The 18,539-nt window shown below is 41.7% G+C and overlaps 1 protein-coding gene across 1 annotated transcript; it reads left to right on the top strand.

Moving 5' to 3' along the window:
* Nucleotides 1–7,261: 7,261 nt before the first annotated feature.
* Nucleotides 7,262–17,435, top strand: slc68a1a (solute carrier family 68 member 1a). Its single transcript, XM_071901885.2, has 9 exons — nucleotides 7,262–7,374; nucleotides 9,740–10,002; nucleotides 10,533–10,612; nucleotides 11,376–11,825; nucleotides 12,701–12,821; nucleotides 13,170–13,266; nucleotides 13,889–14,060; nucleotides 15,092–15,285; nucleotides 16,147–17,435. Exons 2-9 carry the CDS (start codon nucleotides 9,835–9,837, stop codon nucleotides 16,395–16,397), a joined length of 1,533 nt encoding a protein of 510 aa, XP_071757986.1. The 5' UTR covers nucleotides 7,262–7,374; nucleotides 9,740–9,834; the 3' UTR covers nucleotides 16,398–17,435.
* The last annotated feature ends 1,104 nt before the right edge of the window (nucleotides 17,436–18,539 follow it).

Here is an 18,539-nt window from a genome sequence, read left to right as displayed (position 1 = left end):
GCGGGTATGATGAACTTTGGCGAAGTTTGCTGACAAGAGATATTGTGTGTGAACTTCCTTAACTACCTGACCACACGGGTTGAAAATCACTCGCTGATATGCATCATCGCTCTCTGATCACAACCAATTAGCCAAAATGAATGAGTAAGGTGCTGTTACATAAAAGACAATTTAAAAAGTTTTGGGATTTAAATAATACGCCTCTGTGATATTACAACACACAGCTCCACCTCATAATTAGCTGTGTGCACACTGGAGCCGAATGATGGATAATCTAGCGATTAGGCCTCGTGCCATCAGCACAATCTCCGCCTGACTGGCCACTCTCTGGCCCCGTTACTGATCAAAGGGCCAACACCGTGAATCCCGCTCCTCTGCACGGTGACACAGGAGAATTCCCAGCTTAATCTCCGCTGCTGCTGCTGCTGCCAGTCACTCTCAGCATGAAACACAATGAGGCTAATGACCTCTGTGTTAGCAGGATGGGTGCTCAGCTTCTACGAAACCAACCTATAAGATTACAGAGGGTTAGAGAGAGAGTGGGGGGGAGATAAATAACCCTACAGTAGTGGTGTAGGGGTCTCCTCACCTTGCGTCCATCTGGAACTACACGATTTTCTAAAACACTCTACTTGGGGATGGAGCAACAGTGCAACAGCAGTGCAGCAAGCATGTGTGTGAGCAGTATTATGTATGATGGCTTCATGTGTTCCTAACTTTTTAGTGCATTGTCAACACCACTGTCTGCAGAGAAGACAGGGAGAAGCCCTTAGGTGTGTTTTGTAGCCTGTTGTCCTCGTGTGGAGCACAGAGCAAACACACCATTGTCTCCCCACATCTGCCTTTGTGTTGTGTGTGCTGCTGTAGGTGGCACAGGCGTTGACAGCATGGCGTTGCCTCAGTGACGAAAGCATGGAAACTCCACAAGGAAAGGTAAACACATCTGCCTTGGCACTGGCACGACTAACATGTCATGCATGACGGGAGGAATCGAACAAAACAGCACGCTGTGTCTGAAACACCTTCTACTGGGAAAAGTCTATCAATATCTTCCTGTTTATTGATCTGCGGGCTAGGCTTGCAACAGAGCTACTGCTAATTTGGAAAGTTGGTGGGCAGCTGTAGCTTCATTTCTGTTATAGTTTCTGTCCTCTGCTCCTCATTAGAAAGCTGAGATTAACTCATTACTCTCCTCCAGAATATGAAGAAGTATTATACAGAGTATCGTAATAGTAATAGTAATAGAGTAATAGTTGTATTATACAGAGTATAATACAACTATTTCCCAATATGGGCAGCTGTCAGGCAAGACAGAGTGATTTGTAAAATATCTAGCCTGACATTTCTGCAGACAGCTCAAGATAATAAGGTGAACTATCCTTGTCTTCCCTCTCAGTTTTGAAACTGATCCCACTAAATATGCAAAAAAAACTGTGAAACCATTGATTTGAATACTTTTGTGCTAACTTCATCAACCAAGCATTAAGGAAAATCTGCAGCAGAACGAGCAACACATTTTCCAGACTAATGCAAGATGAATATACTATGGGGCTTATGTGCACATGATACTTAAACAGGATACTCATACATGATATGCTTTTTTTATCCAAAACCAACTGGGGAAGGCTAATAGCTGAGGAAAGCATGAACCGTTACTAAAGAGATTAATCGCATGGAAAAGGAAGAATGAGTGGGTTCACCCTGTGGGCCACATTCACTCTGACATGGAGAAATCTTTAAACAAATCTCCTCTGAGAAGCATGAAATGATGATTGTGTCTCAAATAATCTGCCATTTTGTAGTGGAAATATACAATTTATGAGAGAATTATTGCTCTCCGTTTGAGTCTGTCAAATAATTACAGCTGACAAAACCCATATGTCATGTTATGCACACTCAGACATAAAAATAAATAATGATTTCTCAAGATTTATTATCATTTAGTTAAAGGGATATACCACTGAATTTCAACATTCACACAGGCTTTTCCTCTGTCCTAGGAAGACTGGTCTGTACTGGTGAACATTCACTATTGTTCCCTGGGGTTAGTTTGCAGGTTATTAGATTATTCATTATGGAAAAAGGCAACAGCGAGAACCAAATTGGTCTTCTGGGGATAAAGGGATATTTTCTGGTTCAGAACTGTTAAAGGAATAGTTCACCTAAAAATGAAAATTCTGTCATCATCTACTCACCCTCATGCCAGTTGAAACAGGTGAAGTTTGTCCATATAACACACAGGGAGGTTGCCAGCACAACTCCATAGCAGCCTTCTCCAAAACAACTGAAGTCAGTGGGGACCAGTTCTTCAGAGTTCCAAAAAGACCTATATTTACACCATAATTTAGTGCAAATCTTAACTACAGCTGATTGATTTGCAACAAATAATGGTGTATAGGTCTTTCTATTCACAGTGTGATTGTTTGGCTGTTTTTGTTTTGGAACTCTAAAGAACTGGTCCCCATTGACTTCAGTTGTTTTGGAGAAGGCTGCTACGAAGTTGTGCTGGCAACCTCCCTGTGTGTTATATGGACTAACAAATTTCACCTGTGTTTCATCTGGCATGAGGGTGAGTAGATGATGACAGAATTTTCATTTTTGGGTGAAGTATTCCTTTAACACAATGGTGAAATAAAGTTCAGTTGGATGTAAAAGCCAAAGCAAATATTCACAAAGTCAATTTACCATTCACTGTTAAGAGCTCCAAGTTGTACATCTTGGCAGCGTCACAGATTACAGTCTAGATGCCCTGGTTTCTACATGTGAGGGCATTGTTCATGTTTGATTGGCATAACTGCTATTGTCCACATGAAAACACATGAGTGGCATTCCACTTTAAGATATCACTAAATTCTCTGAAGTTCTCAACTGTGTAAAAATGTATTCTGTATTCTTTCTGCCTCAGTTTAAAGCATTAAAAGCATTAAATGAACCAAATGATGCATACATGATGAATTTTTCTCAGGGATGAAAATGTTCTTTTACTTGATCCCTGAGGATAAAATAGGTCCTGAACAATTAATCTGTGATCAACAAACAAGAGGAGCAGGAGGATGAGATACTGAATCCCTGATTTAATGTGATTTACTCTCTCCCGCCCCCACCTCCTCCCACAACCTTCTACAATACAAGTGCATCATGTAATGTAGCCTATATTGCATCCCTGCAGGTGAAGAATGCAAATCAAATTAGCTGTCTATTTTTTTTTTTTACATGTGTAAATGTGTGTCTGATGTGAAATGGAGCTGCTTGGGATAAGAGACAAATTTCAGCCTGTACATTTCAGAAAGATTTCATGATCAGAGAAATCCAGTGTAGAAACACAGATCTCCTCCACCCATCTCCTGTGCCCTTTTGAATCAGGGAGTTGGGGAGCTGAGATTATCAGTTTAATCATCCCGCAGCTCCCCCAAAAACTAATTTTGGATCAAAGTTACAGTTCTGACAGTGTCATTTATTATCCCATCCATGCCAAATGAAGAACAAGGTCCCATTGCCATCTTTTCTCTTTTCTCTTAAGTTTTGATGGATGAGTTAGTAATGAACCTGTAACTACAAACCACTCAGGGCACACACACACACACACACACGCACACACACACACACACACACACACACACACACACACACACTGCAACTTAAAAGACACTTTCCTCTGGTATCTGCCTCTTGCTTATATCCACCCCCCCTCCTCCACACTCCCCCAAAGTAAAACGGGGACAAAGCTTGAAATAAACAGTATCGTCATATTTATATTTTTTGTCTAGCCTACATCTGACTCCACATTAGCAATGCAGTCAGGTCGGGATACTGTAAGTGGGTTACGGACTGCTTCCATGAACCTCAACACGGTTCTGGGCGATGGAAATACTTTCACACATAACATACACCGTTTTATCAATAGCCTACAACTTATGCGAATTATGTGCTAAACAAAAACAGGCTAGCATTTGTAGACCTTTAGATGGGGTGAAAACACAAAAAGGCCTATATAAGAAGAAGTCCGCGCAATAAACCAAAAAACATCCATTCATACAGTATATCCATGTGCACCTGTCCGAACTGGACTGCAGCACGGAGGGGAGGGGGAAAAAAACACAAAGCACCCACTCTTTAAGTCACCTTCACCTGGGCAGAAACAGTCTATATGTCTAGAGAGAGTGTGAAGTGGCAGGAATATAACACGGCTGTCAGGTAGACACACTAAAGACTCACCTGGTCGCTTTGTGGAGTCTGTAAAAATCCTCTGTAGCGTCTTCGTCGCGGTGAACACCGAGCTACTTCTGCGCAGTTCTGCACTGCTCACACACTGCCGAGTCTCTCTCTCTCTCTCTCTCTCTCTCTCTCTCTCTCTCTCTCTCTCTCTCTCTCACACACACACACACACACACACACACACACACACACACACTACACTACACTACACTCCTACTTTCTCATTACAGTCGTAGCCCATATAGGTCGACCGATCCTTACTGTACCTTTTTTTTTTTTCGTCTATGCTTCGCATTGTTTGGGTGAAGCTACGCTTAGGAAAAAAATAAACAAATAAAAAATACACTATATTGATCCTGTAACTATTTTTTTTAGAAGGATGCTATGCATTTACATCACAGTAAAATTATATATTATGCAATATCCTACAGGAATATTACAGGAATATTATAGTGATAGGCTACCTATAGGAGGGGACATAGTATAGGACTAAAGTATGAAAAAGTCACTATAACTCACTGTTGATTCCCACAGGCACACTATATTAAGTCCTTATAGGAACATAATTGGAATATTATGATTTCGTGAGAGCTAAACCGTTTCTTAAGCTGTTCTAATGGAAAGCCCTGCTGTCTAACCATGGATATCATAGTAGTTATTAGTAGGCCATAGTTATTAGTAGTTTTAACTCCATGTTCCAACAGTCTGTATAGTTTTCTTGTTCTGTGCGTCGTGGCTGCCCCCTGCTGGAGAACAGATGGAAGCACATACCACAAGTCTGCATGGGATGCATCACGTTGTGGTCTCTTTTAACAACAGCAGCAAAAACAGATACTTTGTTTTATTTGTAGATACTTTTTTATTTGTATTTTATTTATTTATATGCCTGGGGCTTGAACCAGGGTCCCCCAGTTGAAGAATGGTCTTGCCAACCACTAAATTGCCCTGCCATCCCAAATCCATCAAGGTTTTGTTTGATGAATTTGCCACAAGCTAGTATTCATTATATACCTTCATAATATACCTCCATCTTACACTTCACAGTTTTGTCATGACCAGGGGAATTCCTGTAGTTCCTCCTCCAAGAAGTTCCTTTTGTGTTTAGCATGGGAACGAGAAGAGAGACAGTCAGCTGTTTCCCTGTTCTTGGAACTTGCTTTGTGTATTTGACTCATAGGTTCCCACCCACTCTTTCCCTTTTCTCTTAGAGAGAGAGAGAGAGCGAGAGAGAGAGAGCGAGAGAGAGAGAGAGAGAGAGAGAGAGATGGACAGAAGAGAGATGGACAGACAGAGAATGAGAGCAGAGGAATATATTCAGATGGTTCAGTGGGCATCTATAGAGCTACTTGACCCTATTGAGACCGAGGCTGCTAGGTATCAAAGCCAAGAACAAAGGTAAATGCATTAATATTTAAAATACAATGCAGTTAGATGAAGTATCAAGTTTGTCATTACATGTATATTATAATAATGTTTGCTCTCTCTTTCTCTTTCTCTCTCTCTCTCTCTCTCTCTCTGTCTCTCTCTCTCTGTCGCTCACACAATTCATCAAACCTATGATCATCTCAACATGAATCTAATTAAGCAAAGTCTGAGCTCTGCGTGGGTGTCTGTCTGACTTGTAGTCAAAGTTAAGGGTGAAGGTTGTACATGTAACAGGAATACAATAATCTGATTATCCAAAAATGCTACCTGTAATTTTTGCAGTGCCTGTACAAAAACCCACAATATTCAGATTATAGTTTTTCAAAAACCAGGTGGTTACTTGTTTATTGTTAGATTATAACAGAATTTTACACCCCTTGATATAATAACAGTTGATACTGGCAGTAGAGTACAGCAACGCTACTCTACAGTAAATTGAATAAACTATAGTCTACTTAACTGCATATGTATTTTGGAGGCAAAGTAACCCAAAAGTAACTAAATAATCAGATTATATCACTACTGAGTCTGAGTCTTTCAGTAGATGATGTTACTGACTACATTTTTGAGCAGTTAAATAATAATCTTTAACAGACTGTATTTTGAAAGTTACCTTCCCTCCCCTGCTTGTAACCTACTAAATCAGACTAAACCCAGACTTGGCCTATTGACTCATACTTCCAGTATAATACATGTGTGTATTGACCCAGAATGAGGCCAAGAGATAGCCTTGATTCCTTTCCAATGGATTTTTTTTTTTTACAGCAAACCTATTGTGAAAGACCAATCTCTTAAACTGATTACTGGCCTGGTCTTATTCCTGCTTGTGGGTATAGACTGAGTGTACAAAATACTGGGAGCACCTGTTCCTTCCATGAAATATATCTGCCGGATGAACCCAGGTAAAAGCTATGATCCCTTATTGATTTCACCAATTAAATCCACTTTAATCACAAAGGGGGAAACATAGATACAGGGGAGGAGACAGATTAAAGAAGGATATTTAAGACTGGTGACCAGTTAGACTTGGATTGTGCAAAAGGGGTTGCACCTGGCTATTAGTTCCCAATGTCTTGTAGGCCTACTCTATGCTTGTCTGAAGGGTATGGATGGTAGTTATAATGGGGATTGTAACTATCTGTGTGTGATTGCTTCTTTTAGGTGAGGGACTGGTGTAAATGATTGTTTGGCCGTGAGAACTGAATTCCATAGATGGTTGATGATGACTGTCCACCTATGGTGTCAGTTCTTTTTGCCGGACAATTTGATTCTGCCAGATAAAAGAAAAAGAGAAAAAAAAAATCCTCAGATATGAGTGAAGAGTGATCCTCAATCCAGTCCAAGTCTGCATGGTAGGCTAACTACGAAAGAAATGTGCATACGTCATCATTATGCATTATGCGATGAAAACATTGTCACTCCATCTGTACCAGCAGATAACTAATGAAACTAAATATCCAAAACGACTGCTTCATTAAACACGTTACTTCATTGCTGGTAACGTGGCACTGGGTGGCACTATAACCACTCTTCATCTGTCCACGTTGCTGGGAAATCCTTTTGAAATCGTGACGGGTGTGTAACCCAGTTGCCATGACGTGGTCTATCCGCCTGGCTGCTGCTGGTCGGCTCCCAGTGATCGAGGCTGTACAGCTGACTAGCAGGAAAGCCGACAAGTTAGCTTGCCAGCTAGCTAAGCACGATAGTTCAGTTTGGCCACTAGCTCTTCCGATGGTAAGTAACGTTAATATTCTCGGCCATGAACCCATTTTCAGGCTGAAGTGAGTAGTAACTTTGATCATCTTCAGATAGGCAGCCGGCTGGTTATCGCTAACCAGCTAGCTAATGCTAACTTTATACTAGTGCTGTGAAGAAATAGCTAACAAGTAGCGTTAGCCAATGTTACCTTGCCTGGTGGCTAAAATAATAAAATAGCCAAGAAGCTTGCCAGCTACTACAGCCTGGCATGGTCAGCAGACCAGACAACCTGTGGGGCATTAGCTGGGGCTTTAATGATGGATTATGAACCAGTCCGTCGACAGCCGACCGACATAGCCCACGCTAACGTTAGCCAGTAACGTTAACTCTACGTAATGTTGAATTATTAGCAAGCTTCTATCGGCTAGGTTGCTTTTTCAAGACGAGCAACTTCATTCAGCTGTTTCTGTCAGCTGTTTGCTGATAAGTAGCTGGCGCATTAGGGGTCCAGACACTCCTTGTCTAGACTAGTGTCCAGCTTTTTTTCCCTTCACATTTTATCATCCAATACGCCATTCATTTCCTATGTTGTTACAGGGCACTGTGAGTGCATACATGGTTGTCCACAGGGGCAGTTGAACCCCTGAATAGCTTACCCTGGCAGTGTTGATATTGTAGTCTAAATGGCTTTCTCGGTACCAGCAATTAATAATGGTGACGATGGAAATCCGATCACTGGGTGTCTGTGTAGTCGGTAAGAGGTCTATTCTGCTCATCTGTCATGAGATCAGGTATCATTAGCTCAGTCCCACGCTCTGCCACACAGGCTATCAGCGTGGACACAACAGGTGCACAGTCACTGAGTCAGGCTTCCCTGCCATCACACCTGCTCTTTGCCAAGAAACCTCTCCACAGGTGAAAACAGCTCTGAATCTGCCCTGGTTGAGTGGACATGAATTGGATATTTGTAAATCTAAGTCCCGCTCTGCTGCCTGTTCCCAAGTAGGCTACTTGTGATAAGGTGAGATGGGAATCGCTCACTGTGTGATGTGTGATATGTGATACGGTGCAGGGAACCGAGAGTCATCCCGCTTCACTGCTTGGATCTGATAGGACCAGGGTCGAAGAGAATGTTGTTGCACTCAAAGGGAGTTGGCTATGCCAAGTGTGCTATCTTACTGTGATCCTCGATGTGAAGTTACAGTTTCGCAGCTGGGCCTAGACACTACATAAAGGGTGACTCTGACAGTAATAGACAGCAAAGTATCCCTTTACCTTCAGACATTGTTTTTGTAAGCTGTTTTATGACTTTCCCTGCCCAAGATGTGAGAAGATGTTTGCAGATATTTGGTTTATTATACGAGAAGGCCAAGGCAAGTCTGAGCTTGTGGGAGTGGAGGTGTGAAGTAAGAAGCCTATTGGTATTTTCAAGGAAATTCCTTTCCCAAGGGTACTATGTGTGAGACTGCAATTGACGCTTGGGCTTCAAAACGAATATAGGGTTGGCACTCATTGTAGGGAACTGTGTGTCTGCGGTTTGTATGACAAAACTAGTCCTAGGAATTGTGTTGTGGATGGTGCCAGATACTTTTCAAGGCAGTGCTTTCTGGGTTTTCCTGCTTCATCTTTTTAAAATATCAGATCATATTTGTACCCTTAGCATTTAGGCCTAGAGGTAAATGATATCTTGCTCTACAGGTTGCCTAACATAAGCTTTGGCCGTGTCTAATACGCCTGTCATTCCTTAAGTGCAACACATTATCATTGGCCACCAGCAAAATACTAGAATAGAATGCACGACTGAATCTGACACCTAAGGACAATAAAAGCACCAAGCCTGAAAGTGAGGTTGAAAGGGAGATTGAATGCCCTTTCTGTTGTGCTCTTCCTGTGTCAAGAAGACCAGGCTTTTATGGGGACAGTGAGGTGGAGTATCCTGAGATTGGTCATAAAAGTGACAGAGGCAGGTTAGAATTACACACACACACATACCACTCAGCTGGATTTGGGCCAGAGGAGAAAGGAACAGCTGCGCAGAGCCTAACTCTAATGAATACTTACCATTGCTATGAAAACAGTTTCCTTCTGGTCCGTTGAATCTCAGTACAGAGACAGGCTGGAAGCTTAATATAGCCAAGTCATTTTGGGTTGTTCATCCTGAAATATGACCCTGAGATGCAATGGAAACTTGTAGTAACGCCCAGACATGGCTTTAGTGTATTGTAGGCCTGTGTCTGTAGGGTTCTCACATAAACAAGGGTATGTCCTTGTGGGTCTGTGTTTCAGGATGAAAGAATACATTTCTCATTTGGGTGCCGAACTGGAAAAAAAAAGCGTTTAGGAGTTTAAGACCCCCAGCTTTAATGAATTCCACTTGTGCTGTGTTTGCTCGATTTTGCAGGCCATGGTGAGGTGGTGACCCTGGGCCGGCCAGGCCGTGGGATGAGTGCAGCTCGGCATCGAGAAAAGACGGAGTGGAGTGAGTGAGAAAGAAGAATGGGCAGGAGCGTTTGGGGCTTCTGGCAAGGCGTCTTCTCCACTGCACTGCTCTACGGCTCTCTGGCCCTGTTTATCTCCATCCTCCACAATGTGTTCCTGCTTTACTATGTGGAGACATTCGTGTCCGTCTACAAGATTGACAAGGTCTCCTTCTGGGTGGGGGAGGTAAGTGAGAGGAAACCTGGGTCCATACTTGTCAAGTGTGTCAATGGGGGATTTGATCTGATTTTTCCTTACAGATCAGGCTTGAAATTGACAAAAATGTATCAGCCCAATCCTGGTAAGTTTCAGCAGTGGCTGGTAAGCCTGTATATCAATCCTAGTGCTAACCACTTTGACAGGTAGACAACCTGCGTTCAGTCAGTGTTTTCTATTTTAAAAACAAATTTGACAGTGAAGGTTTTTAATTGTCTGGTGATATTTTGATTCGGCTAGCCAATGTGGCTAATAGGCATGAAAGTTAGTTTCAGGATCACATAAGCAAACCCTACCCCTATTACATATACGGTCAATGGAAACTCATTTAATGATCTTACATTAGTTCTCTTATTAATTCTGAGAAGCTTGATAAGTATGGACTGTCATCTTCTGGCTTAACCAGCAGCCACCATCAGCCCTGATTTTGTGTTGAATCTTTTCTTTGTCAGATTTTACAAAGCTTTATTGTCTCCTTGTCTTTCTCTGTCTTTCCACAGACAGTATTTCTCATATGGAACAGTCTGAATGACCCTCTCTTCGGCTGGCTGAGCGACCGCTCCTTCCTCAGCTCTCCACAGTAAGTGCTGTCTCCTTCCTTCCTCCTTTTTCTCAGAGAAAGCACTGTGTTCAATGAATGTTTTCATCTTAGCTGTCAAGCAAATTTTAAGCAAACATTTGAAATGTTACAAAAAATAAACATGATTTAGGACTGTTTCTATCTTCCTAAACCTAACATGCACATCCACAAGGAAAATAGTCTCTGAGCAACTGATTAGTAGTTGTCAATTGTTCTTTGTGTCTGCAACTGTTGCCAATATTTAATGCTGTCCGAAAACGAAAACAAAGAAATGCCCATGGTAAGCTTTTGGCCGCAACATCTCTGAATGTCCAAAGCCGCTTTTGAACTATTGTGCAATGTGATTGAACCATTGGTCGGGCCGATCATGCCAAGCCTCCCATTATTTATTCAACAAATGCATTTATGCATAATTCCTTTATCAGGAAAAACCTTCTATGCCTCAAACAAGTTTTTTTTATTATATTGAAGATACAGTATGTTATCAAAATTTGTCATTTCCATTTGGCCTCGCATACAAGTACTTGGATGGAAACCCAGCTACTGTGACTCTCCCATCGTCGTAGCATGGGCTTGTGAATAATATATACAAGGACGGATGGAAGAGCAGCCTTATATTATAAAGAAGCAATAAGAATACAGACCTCTGAAAATTTTACTCATTTACACTTACACATTGACTTATTCTTGTTTACTTATTTTGAATTTCAGGATGGGACACATTACCCAAGTTCTGTTTTAATGTATTTTTTATTTACCCTAGGGTGGGGTCCCAGATCATATCTCCAGAGGTGGTGCTGAAGCGTCTTCAGGCCCTGTCCAGGAGTGGCCCTCTCTTTGCTCTGTCCTTCCTGGCCTTCTGGGTGGCGTGGGCCCGGCCGGGTCTGCAGTTCCTACTGTGCCTGTGTCTGTACGATGGCTTCCTCACCGTGGTGGACCTCAACCACAGCGCCCTGCTGGCCGACCTCGCCGTGTCCGCCAGTGACCGCACGCGCCTCAACTTCCACTGCTCGGTGTTCAGCGCTCTTGGCGCGTTCTCAGTCTTCCTCTCTTACTCGTTCTGGGACAAAGAGGACTTCTATTCCTTCCGTCTGTTCTGTGTGACATTGGCAGCCTTTTCCATCTTGGGCTTTGTCTTTGTGTCCCGGTTGCTACGGCGCCGTTTTCAGAACGAGGCTCGACTGAGACAGGACGAGGCGCTGATCCTCAAAGAGTAAGTTTAAAGTACTCTGCCCTGTCTGCAGAAGGAGTTCAAACAATTGGAAATTGTCAATGGCTTTGGTTGAGATGTTTTTGCACTTTGCCGCTGTTTTTGCTGTCTCTGCAGTTTTGATCCCAAAATTGGTTGCTCACGTGAATAATTTAGAATGAGGAAATAAACACTTGTTATATACAATGTTATCGGACTTCCTTTTATCCAACCAACTTATGAGTCAGAAAAAAGATGGCGAGTCAGGTGATCTTATAAGAAATAACAACCAATAACAGAATCACAACCATCATCTTTAGTACCAACTGGATGTTGGCTGATTGACTGGTTAGGCAGTAGACAGACTGGGAGTGTTTGGTTTTTTCTCTCTCTGCCGTTTTACCTTCTGTCCCCTTTCTTCCTCTCTCCCCTTTTCCCTCACTGTCTCTCCACACTATTATTCTTGCAGTCACTCCTCTCATTCATTATGTAGCGACTGTTGTAACTCCCAAAGATGTAACTATCTGATTCAAATCAGGGAGACCAGGCCAACTGTACAAGATATGGCCATCCCAATTCAATTATATGGGACCAGTGAAAGCAATGACTTGGAAATGTTTATGAAAGTGATGCATTATATATTTCTACCCTCCTCTGCTCATTCCCTTTGCTTTTAACTGTTCATCCTTTGAACCAGAGTTGATCTTAGCATGATTTTGTAGTGACAGTAACTTGAACTAAACAGTAGAAATAGGCTTTTTTTTAATGTTTCCAGGGAAGCGAGCCCCTGGAGCCTCCTAGCTATGTGTCTTTGGGTTTTTGTCACCTTTTTTACCCCTGATGTGTTTGCATCCCTGCTCTGTCTCACCGCTCTCTCACTTTCTTTTCTTCCATCCCAGGCTGAGTGTTGGCCATGCTCCACTTACCCAGCCGGACAAGCCTGTCACTATTGGAGAGTACCTCAAGCAGCTCTCCAAGCACAGAAACTTCATGTGGTTTGCATCAATGAACCTTGTCCAGGTAAATATGATGATGGTAATCACATTGTCTACATGCCATTAACACTTGTAGAGACACATGGAGAAGCAGGACTAAGTGGAGAAAAAAACAGGCTTTTTTTGGTCATCTTTTAGTCTTATGTTTTTGGTTCTTATGTTTTTAGACCCAGTTTCTCAAAAGCATTCTAGTACAGAAATCATCTGCCAATCAGTAAAGATGTTCTCAATACAGAAAGGCCTGTGGGAAACTGGGCCCCAAGGTGTTTTTTTTTCTCTTCCTTTTTCTTGTTCTTCTTTGATACTATGCCAGGGTATAGTAGTTCCTCATCTACTCAGCTGCACTCTAATATTGTCTTTGCCCCCCCTGCAGGTGTTTCACTGCCATTTCAATAACAACTTCTTCCCTCTTTTCCTGGAGCATCTCCTATCTGACAGTATATCTGCCTCTACGGGTTCTATCTTACTAGGTAAGATCGCTTTAAGAGTCAGGAAAAAACTCATGCATCCAAACCTTCTTAATGCAGGTGCGTTAGAAGGACGCATCTAAGATCAAATGTGAAGGAAATTCCACACACTGCTCTTGCAATTCAAAACCATTTATTTATTTAAATGTTCTTGTATTGCCAGAGGAGTGTGCATGATATTCTTCATATTTTATACTAAGTAAGATTGTTGCATGGCAAAAGAATATGGCCAATGCTCACTGAAGTTATTCCACTGCTTGCAACATGCAACATGCAAGCTTTGTGGGCATACACGCTTTTTTTTATATGACAAGTGCTTTTCAGCAGCCAACGAAAAGATGAAGTTGCAGTGTATGTAAGGGTGGATACATACCACAAGGTAATTTGATCCCGTCTTGCCTCAAAATCACCATCCCAGCCCAATTGTAAACATCAGGGAGCTCTGAGAAAACCACAGAAGTGGTATTCTGAAATGTATTTCCTAAATTGTTAGGACAAGTTAATCATGCCAAAATCTGCACTAAATATATATAATAGTATGTATCCACTGAAATCATTTTTTGTGATTATTGTTTTTACTGTTTTTCTTGATTTTTAATGCTGCGCTGCTTCTGCCTCCATGCAGGGATTTCTTACATTGCCCCCCACCTGAACAACTTGTATTTCCTGACACTGTGCCAGCGCTATGGGGTTTACCAGGTTATCCGCTGGCTTTTTATGCTCAAACTGGGCCTTAGTGTGGCCATGCTGCTGGCAGGGGCTGACCACGTTTATCTGCTGTGCATCTTCATTGCTAGGTATGACACATACACACACACACACACACACACACACACACACACACACACACACACACACTGGCCCCGATGTTTGATAGCTTGTCTTATGTTTTTCTCTTCTGTCATTTCTCCTATGCTTAAGGTCATTTTCAAAGCTGAGCACACACACACACACACACACACACACCTACTCAGCATCACATATCAAGGAGCCATTTTTGTGATAACTTGTTTCTCGTTTTTTTTTTTCTAATAGCCTATTTCCAAGCTCAACACACACACATATCATCATGTCTGGTATCCATATATTCGGATAACTTGTCTTCGCTACAAGTCCTTTTCCAAAGCTGGAAAAGTTTGTTTCAGTTTAGTAAACCTCTGCCTCGGTCACTGAGCAGGTATTTATTCAACATGCTGTTGGAAGGTGTTGAGTGCTAAATGTTGTTCCTGCCCTCAGTTGCCTTTGTAACTATTTTCACAGATCACTAAATGTCACCTGGGTAGTGGTTGGTCTCTATTTACTCTTACCTTAATGTTATGTAATTTCAATCCCTTGGTCTATTGATTGTTTTCACTTGGGCTGTAAATCATTCCTGAAGGACAAAGCACAAAGCACAAGTCACTGTGACTGTGAATGTCAGTGGCAAATGACCATGCTATTCTTATAGTTAGCAATAGCATGTCAATGCTTTCTCTCTCAAGCACACACCAGCCAAGCCCTTTTGTGGTCTGTGATGTTTTCTCTCTCTCAAACACACAAGCTAAGCTCATACAAACCATATCAGCCACAAGTGACCATACTGCTATGGTAGTTAACAATATCATGTAAATGTTTTCTGAACAAAGTCTACCCTTGGTGAACAATTAACAATTTTATTTTTTTTAAAATTATAAAACATTATAAAACTTTACATTATAAAGTTTCATCAATAATTGTTCAGTGTGGTGAATTATTTTTAAGATGAGAGAATTGCAAGCCGTGAGATTTTGTTTCCTATTATACCGACACTCAGTGCTGGAGACTGTAACCTGACTTCTGGTCCTTGCAGTAACCGGGTCTTTACAGAGGGGACCTGCAAGCTGCTGAAGCTGGTTATCTCTGACCTGGTGGATGAGGACTTTGTGTTGAATCGGCGTCAGCAGCCCGCCTCCGCACTCCTCTTTGGGATGGTTGCCTTGGTGACCAAACCTGGCCAGACATTCGCCCCACTCATCGGCACCTGGCTGCTGTGTGTTTACACAGGTACAGACAGAAACACGCAGACTGGGTCCTAACAAGGAGGGATACACATTACTTCAGGTTGCCAGACAGAGTATCAAATAGCACAGTTTGCCCAGCAAATTACTGGAATTCCAGCCATATCTATCAGCAATGTGTACGTGAATTAATGTATTAACTGGCTGACTTGTACAACAATATGATCTTGATATGGTTTTGTGCTATTTAAAACTTTTAAAAACAAAAGTAGTTCTACTGTGAAGATAAAATAGGTGTGACTTGCACAACAGGTTGAACCGGGCAAGTGAAGAGACAGATCTGATTCTGCACAGACATAAATATTTATGAAAGGGGAAAAGAGTCTGTTTCAGCAGTTGTCCTCACCTTGCTCTCCCCCTTTACCCACCTCAAAGTGTCAAAACCATAAAAAGGTTTTATAACCAGTGGACAGTTTGAGTGGACTTAAGTGAAAAGTAATTGTATCTTTTGATAGCAATATCACTTGTTTCCCCTAAAATGTAAACCAAGAGCCTAATAAATCAAGAGCCAATAAATCAATAAAATAGAACTTTTTTTCCTGTCAAACAGCATGCCTGTGAGGCTTTTAATATGCCAAAGTTGGATAGCATTCATACAGTCTAAAACCCTGCAATTCCTGCATTATGTAGTATTATAGTACTATTCAATAAGACCAGGGTGTGCACTAACATGTGAGACTCTCACTGTAGTCTCCTAAACCTTTGCAGGACTGCCTCATTAGATGAGACTAAAATCCAGTCAGATCTTAATGTGTGGCCATCCATCCTGACAAGTAAAGTCTGTGTGAATTAATTCAATTCATTGTTACTACATACGTTTTCCTCATTTGGGACTTGTCTTCCCCAGGTTATGATATCTTTGAGAGGGAACCAGTGAAGGACTCTCTGGTTGCGGTGCCTGCTGTTGCCTCTGGCCCAGGGACCCCCCCTCTCCGCCTGGGCTGTTTCTACATGCTGGTGTTCGTGCCCATCACCTGCGCCCTGCTCCAGCTGACTGCCTGGTCTCGCTTCACGCTGCACGGGCGCAAGCTACAAGGCATCAAGACCCAGAGGCAAGGGGCCCAACACGGCCACCTCATCGATGTCAAGGCTATATGAACCCAATAGAGGAGGGTGAAGTTGCACACAGACACTTTTAGGGGGGGCCGAATTTGCAATTTCTTCAATAATGTTTTAAGTGAGGATTCGGGGTGTAGAGCTGCTCCAAAGTCCACACTCAAGGGCAACCTCAGCCCAGCCTGGTGTGTAAGGATATGAAACACTGTATGCTGTACCTGTGGAAGAGGGAGTCACACAACACATGGCTTTCCGTGCAGCTACAAATGAACAGTAGAGTGAAAAATCCCACTGGGAAGAATATGAAACACCATTTTTGAAATATGAAACCTGCCTTATTTTGATATAAAAAGTATTGACTTATATTTATATTTGAACTGATGACCAAAAGATAAAGTAGAACCAATCAATCCTTTGGATGTAGAAGGACCAAGGCAACAACTTTTTTAGGGCGAGGCCCAAAGATCAAATGAAATCTCCAGTTTGTAAAGCATTATTCTGGCTTAGAGTGCAGCCTGGATGCTGCTGCCGCAAAATAATTATTTAATCACTAACATCAGCCTGGTTCACCAAGGACAGAGACGGTTTACCACAAAGCTCGGTTATTGCCCACTTGTGATTGCTAATGGTATTGAAAACATAACAAATATGGAATAAAATGCACGTGTGTTCAAAGTGAAATTGATACTGCATGGAACTTGCACACAAGAGCTGATTCCTTGTTTTACTGTTTCCTTAGATTTCTACACAATGACCAACCCTTTTGATGTTGAGACATATTTTCTGACATGTCTGGTATTGACAAGTTTTTGCACAAAACTGCCATTTGTCTATTGGACGTCTAACATTGTGTGATTGTAGCATATATAGTACAGTATTTAAGATAGGTGTTAGAAAATGGTGTTCTTAACAATGTTATCAGTTCACTTACTTACAGTTTTTCAGATTATACAAAGAATGTGTGGCCTCACCACAAATAAACCTCATCAAAGTTGAAAGTCATCAACCAAAATATATGACTGCTGTGCCATGACGTCTTTATAGGATTTTCCTGTCAATAAAAGCATTCCATACGTTTTCAGACAAGCGTCTTTCATACTTCCTTGACTTCCTTAAACTGTGTTGTGTAAATCTATTCATCTAATCAAAGATATTGTTTTAAAAGCAGAGGTTCTAGTTTCCCCCAAACTACATGACAGTATAGCTTTCCTTCTGAGGCCATAGAGATGGGTAATACTGCCTCCAACAGGAATGAAGATTGATTTTTATCCCATTTGCCAATATATATATATATATATATATAACAACCTGCCTAGGAGAACAAAAGTATCATAAAATGCTGCTGTTGAGGTGTCCTCTGTTTTGCAAGGTTGGTTCGTTGGTTATGACTGGTGGTAGAATTGCCCATCTTGCCTCAAAATGCCCCCCCATGTATTGCAGCTATAGAATCATCTCTGCCCATTTAATTTAATTCGAGCAACCCTCAGTATAGAAGAACCAGGTCCATCACCATCAGAGCCTAAGTGAGTTCCTTGGCCAGATTATCATGCAGGTACAGAGAGTTATAAGGAAGTTGTTTACACAGGCTTTTACTGTGCAATGCTTAGGTCTCACAACTGCTGCTGCTGCTCATTCGTTGTAGCATAAACCTTTTTATAACCTATTTGTTACTTATTCAAGTGATCTAATCGACTGTTTGGAAACGTGTTTTGTCTGCATCATTGCCTATTTCTATGCTCCAATTCTAATATTTATCCCCTACAATATATTCTCAATGAGAGGACAAAATGACAGCTAACCTTTCCATTACCAGCCCACCAAACTGACAGTGGAAACTTTGAACCATCTACCAATAGAGCTAGTCTGATTGGTCATATTTTATGCAGTATCCCGGGTTATCCAATCAGGATCAAGTGTCTTAATTAACACTCTCTCCGTCCACATCTCTACTTTCTTTACCGGCGTGCCAAACAAGAAGGTGAAAACACTGTTCAGGTAGCGTTTGAGTTAGTTAAACTTAGTTGTATTTGCTCACAACTATGTATCTTGCAGGTTTAGGTAAATTATTTTCCAAATTTAGCCTAGGCTATTTATTTGGTAGCATATTTGTGGTTAGACCTCAGCGTGACGCATCCAAGGGCAAGAAAAAAAACCAAAAAAAAAACAGGTTACATTTCACATAAT

This window comes from Centroberyx gerrardi, chromosome 20 (assembly GCF_048128805.1).
Source record: "Centroberyx gerrardi isolate f3 chromosome 20, fCenGer3.hap1.cur.20231027, whole genome shotgun sequence".
Taxonomy (NCBI): Eukaryota; Metazoa; Chordata; class Actinopteri; order Beryciformes; family Berycidae; genus Centroberyx; species Centroberyx gerrardi.
Note: the sequence above shows the minus strand (reverse complement) of the source record. Positions and strands in the feature narration are given on the sequence as shown.

Bases quoted from the DNA above. Each gene is read 5' to 3' on its own strand.
- slc68a1a (XM_071901885.2), top strand. From the start codon at position 9,835: ATGGGCAGGAGCGTTTGGGGCTTCTGGCAAGGCGTCTTCTCCACTGCA. The intron at 12,822-13,169 runs GTAAATATGATG...CCCCCCCTGCAG, and splicing joins CATCAATGAACCTTGTCCAG to GTGTTTCACTGCCATTTCAA. The intron at 13,267-13,888 runs GTAAGATCGCTT...GCCTCCATGCAG, and splicing joins TACGGGTTCTATCTTACTAG to GGATTTCTTACATTGCCCCC.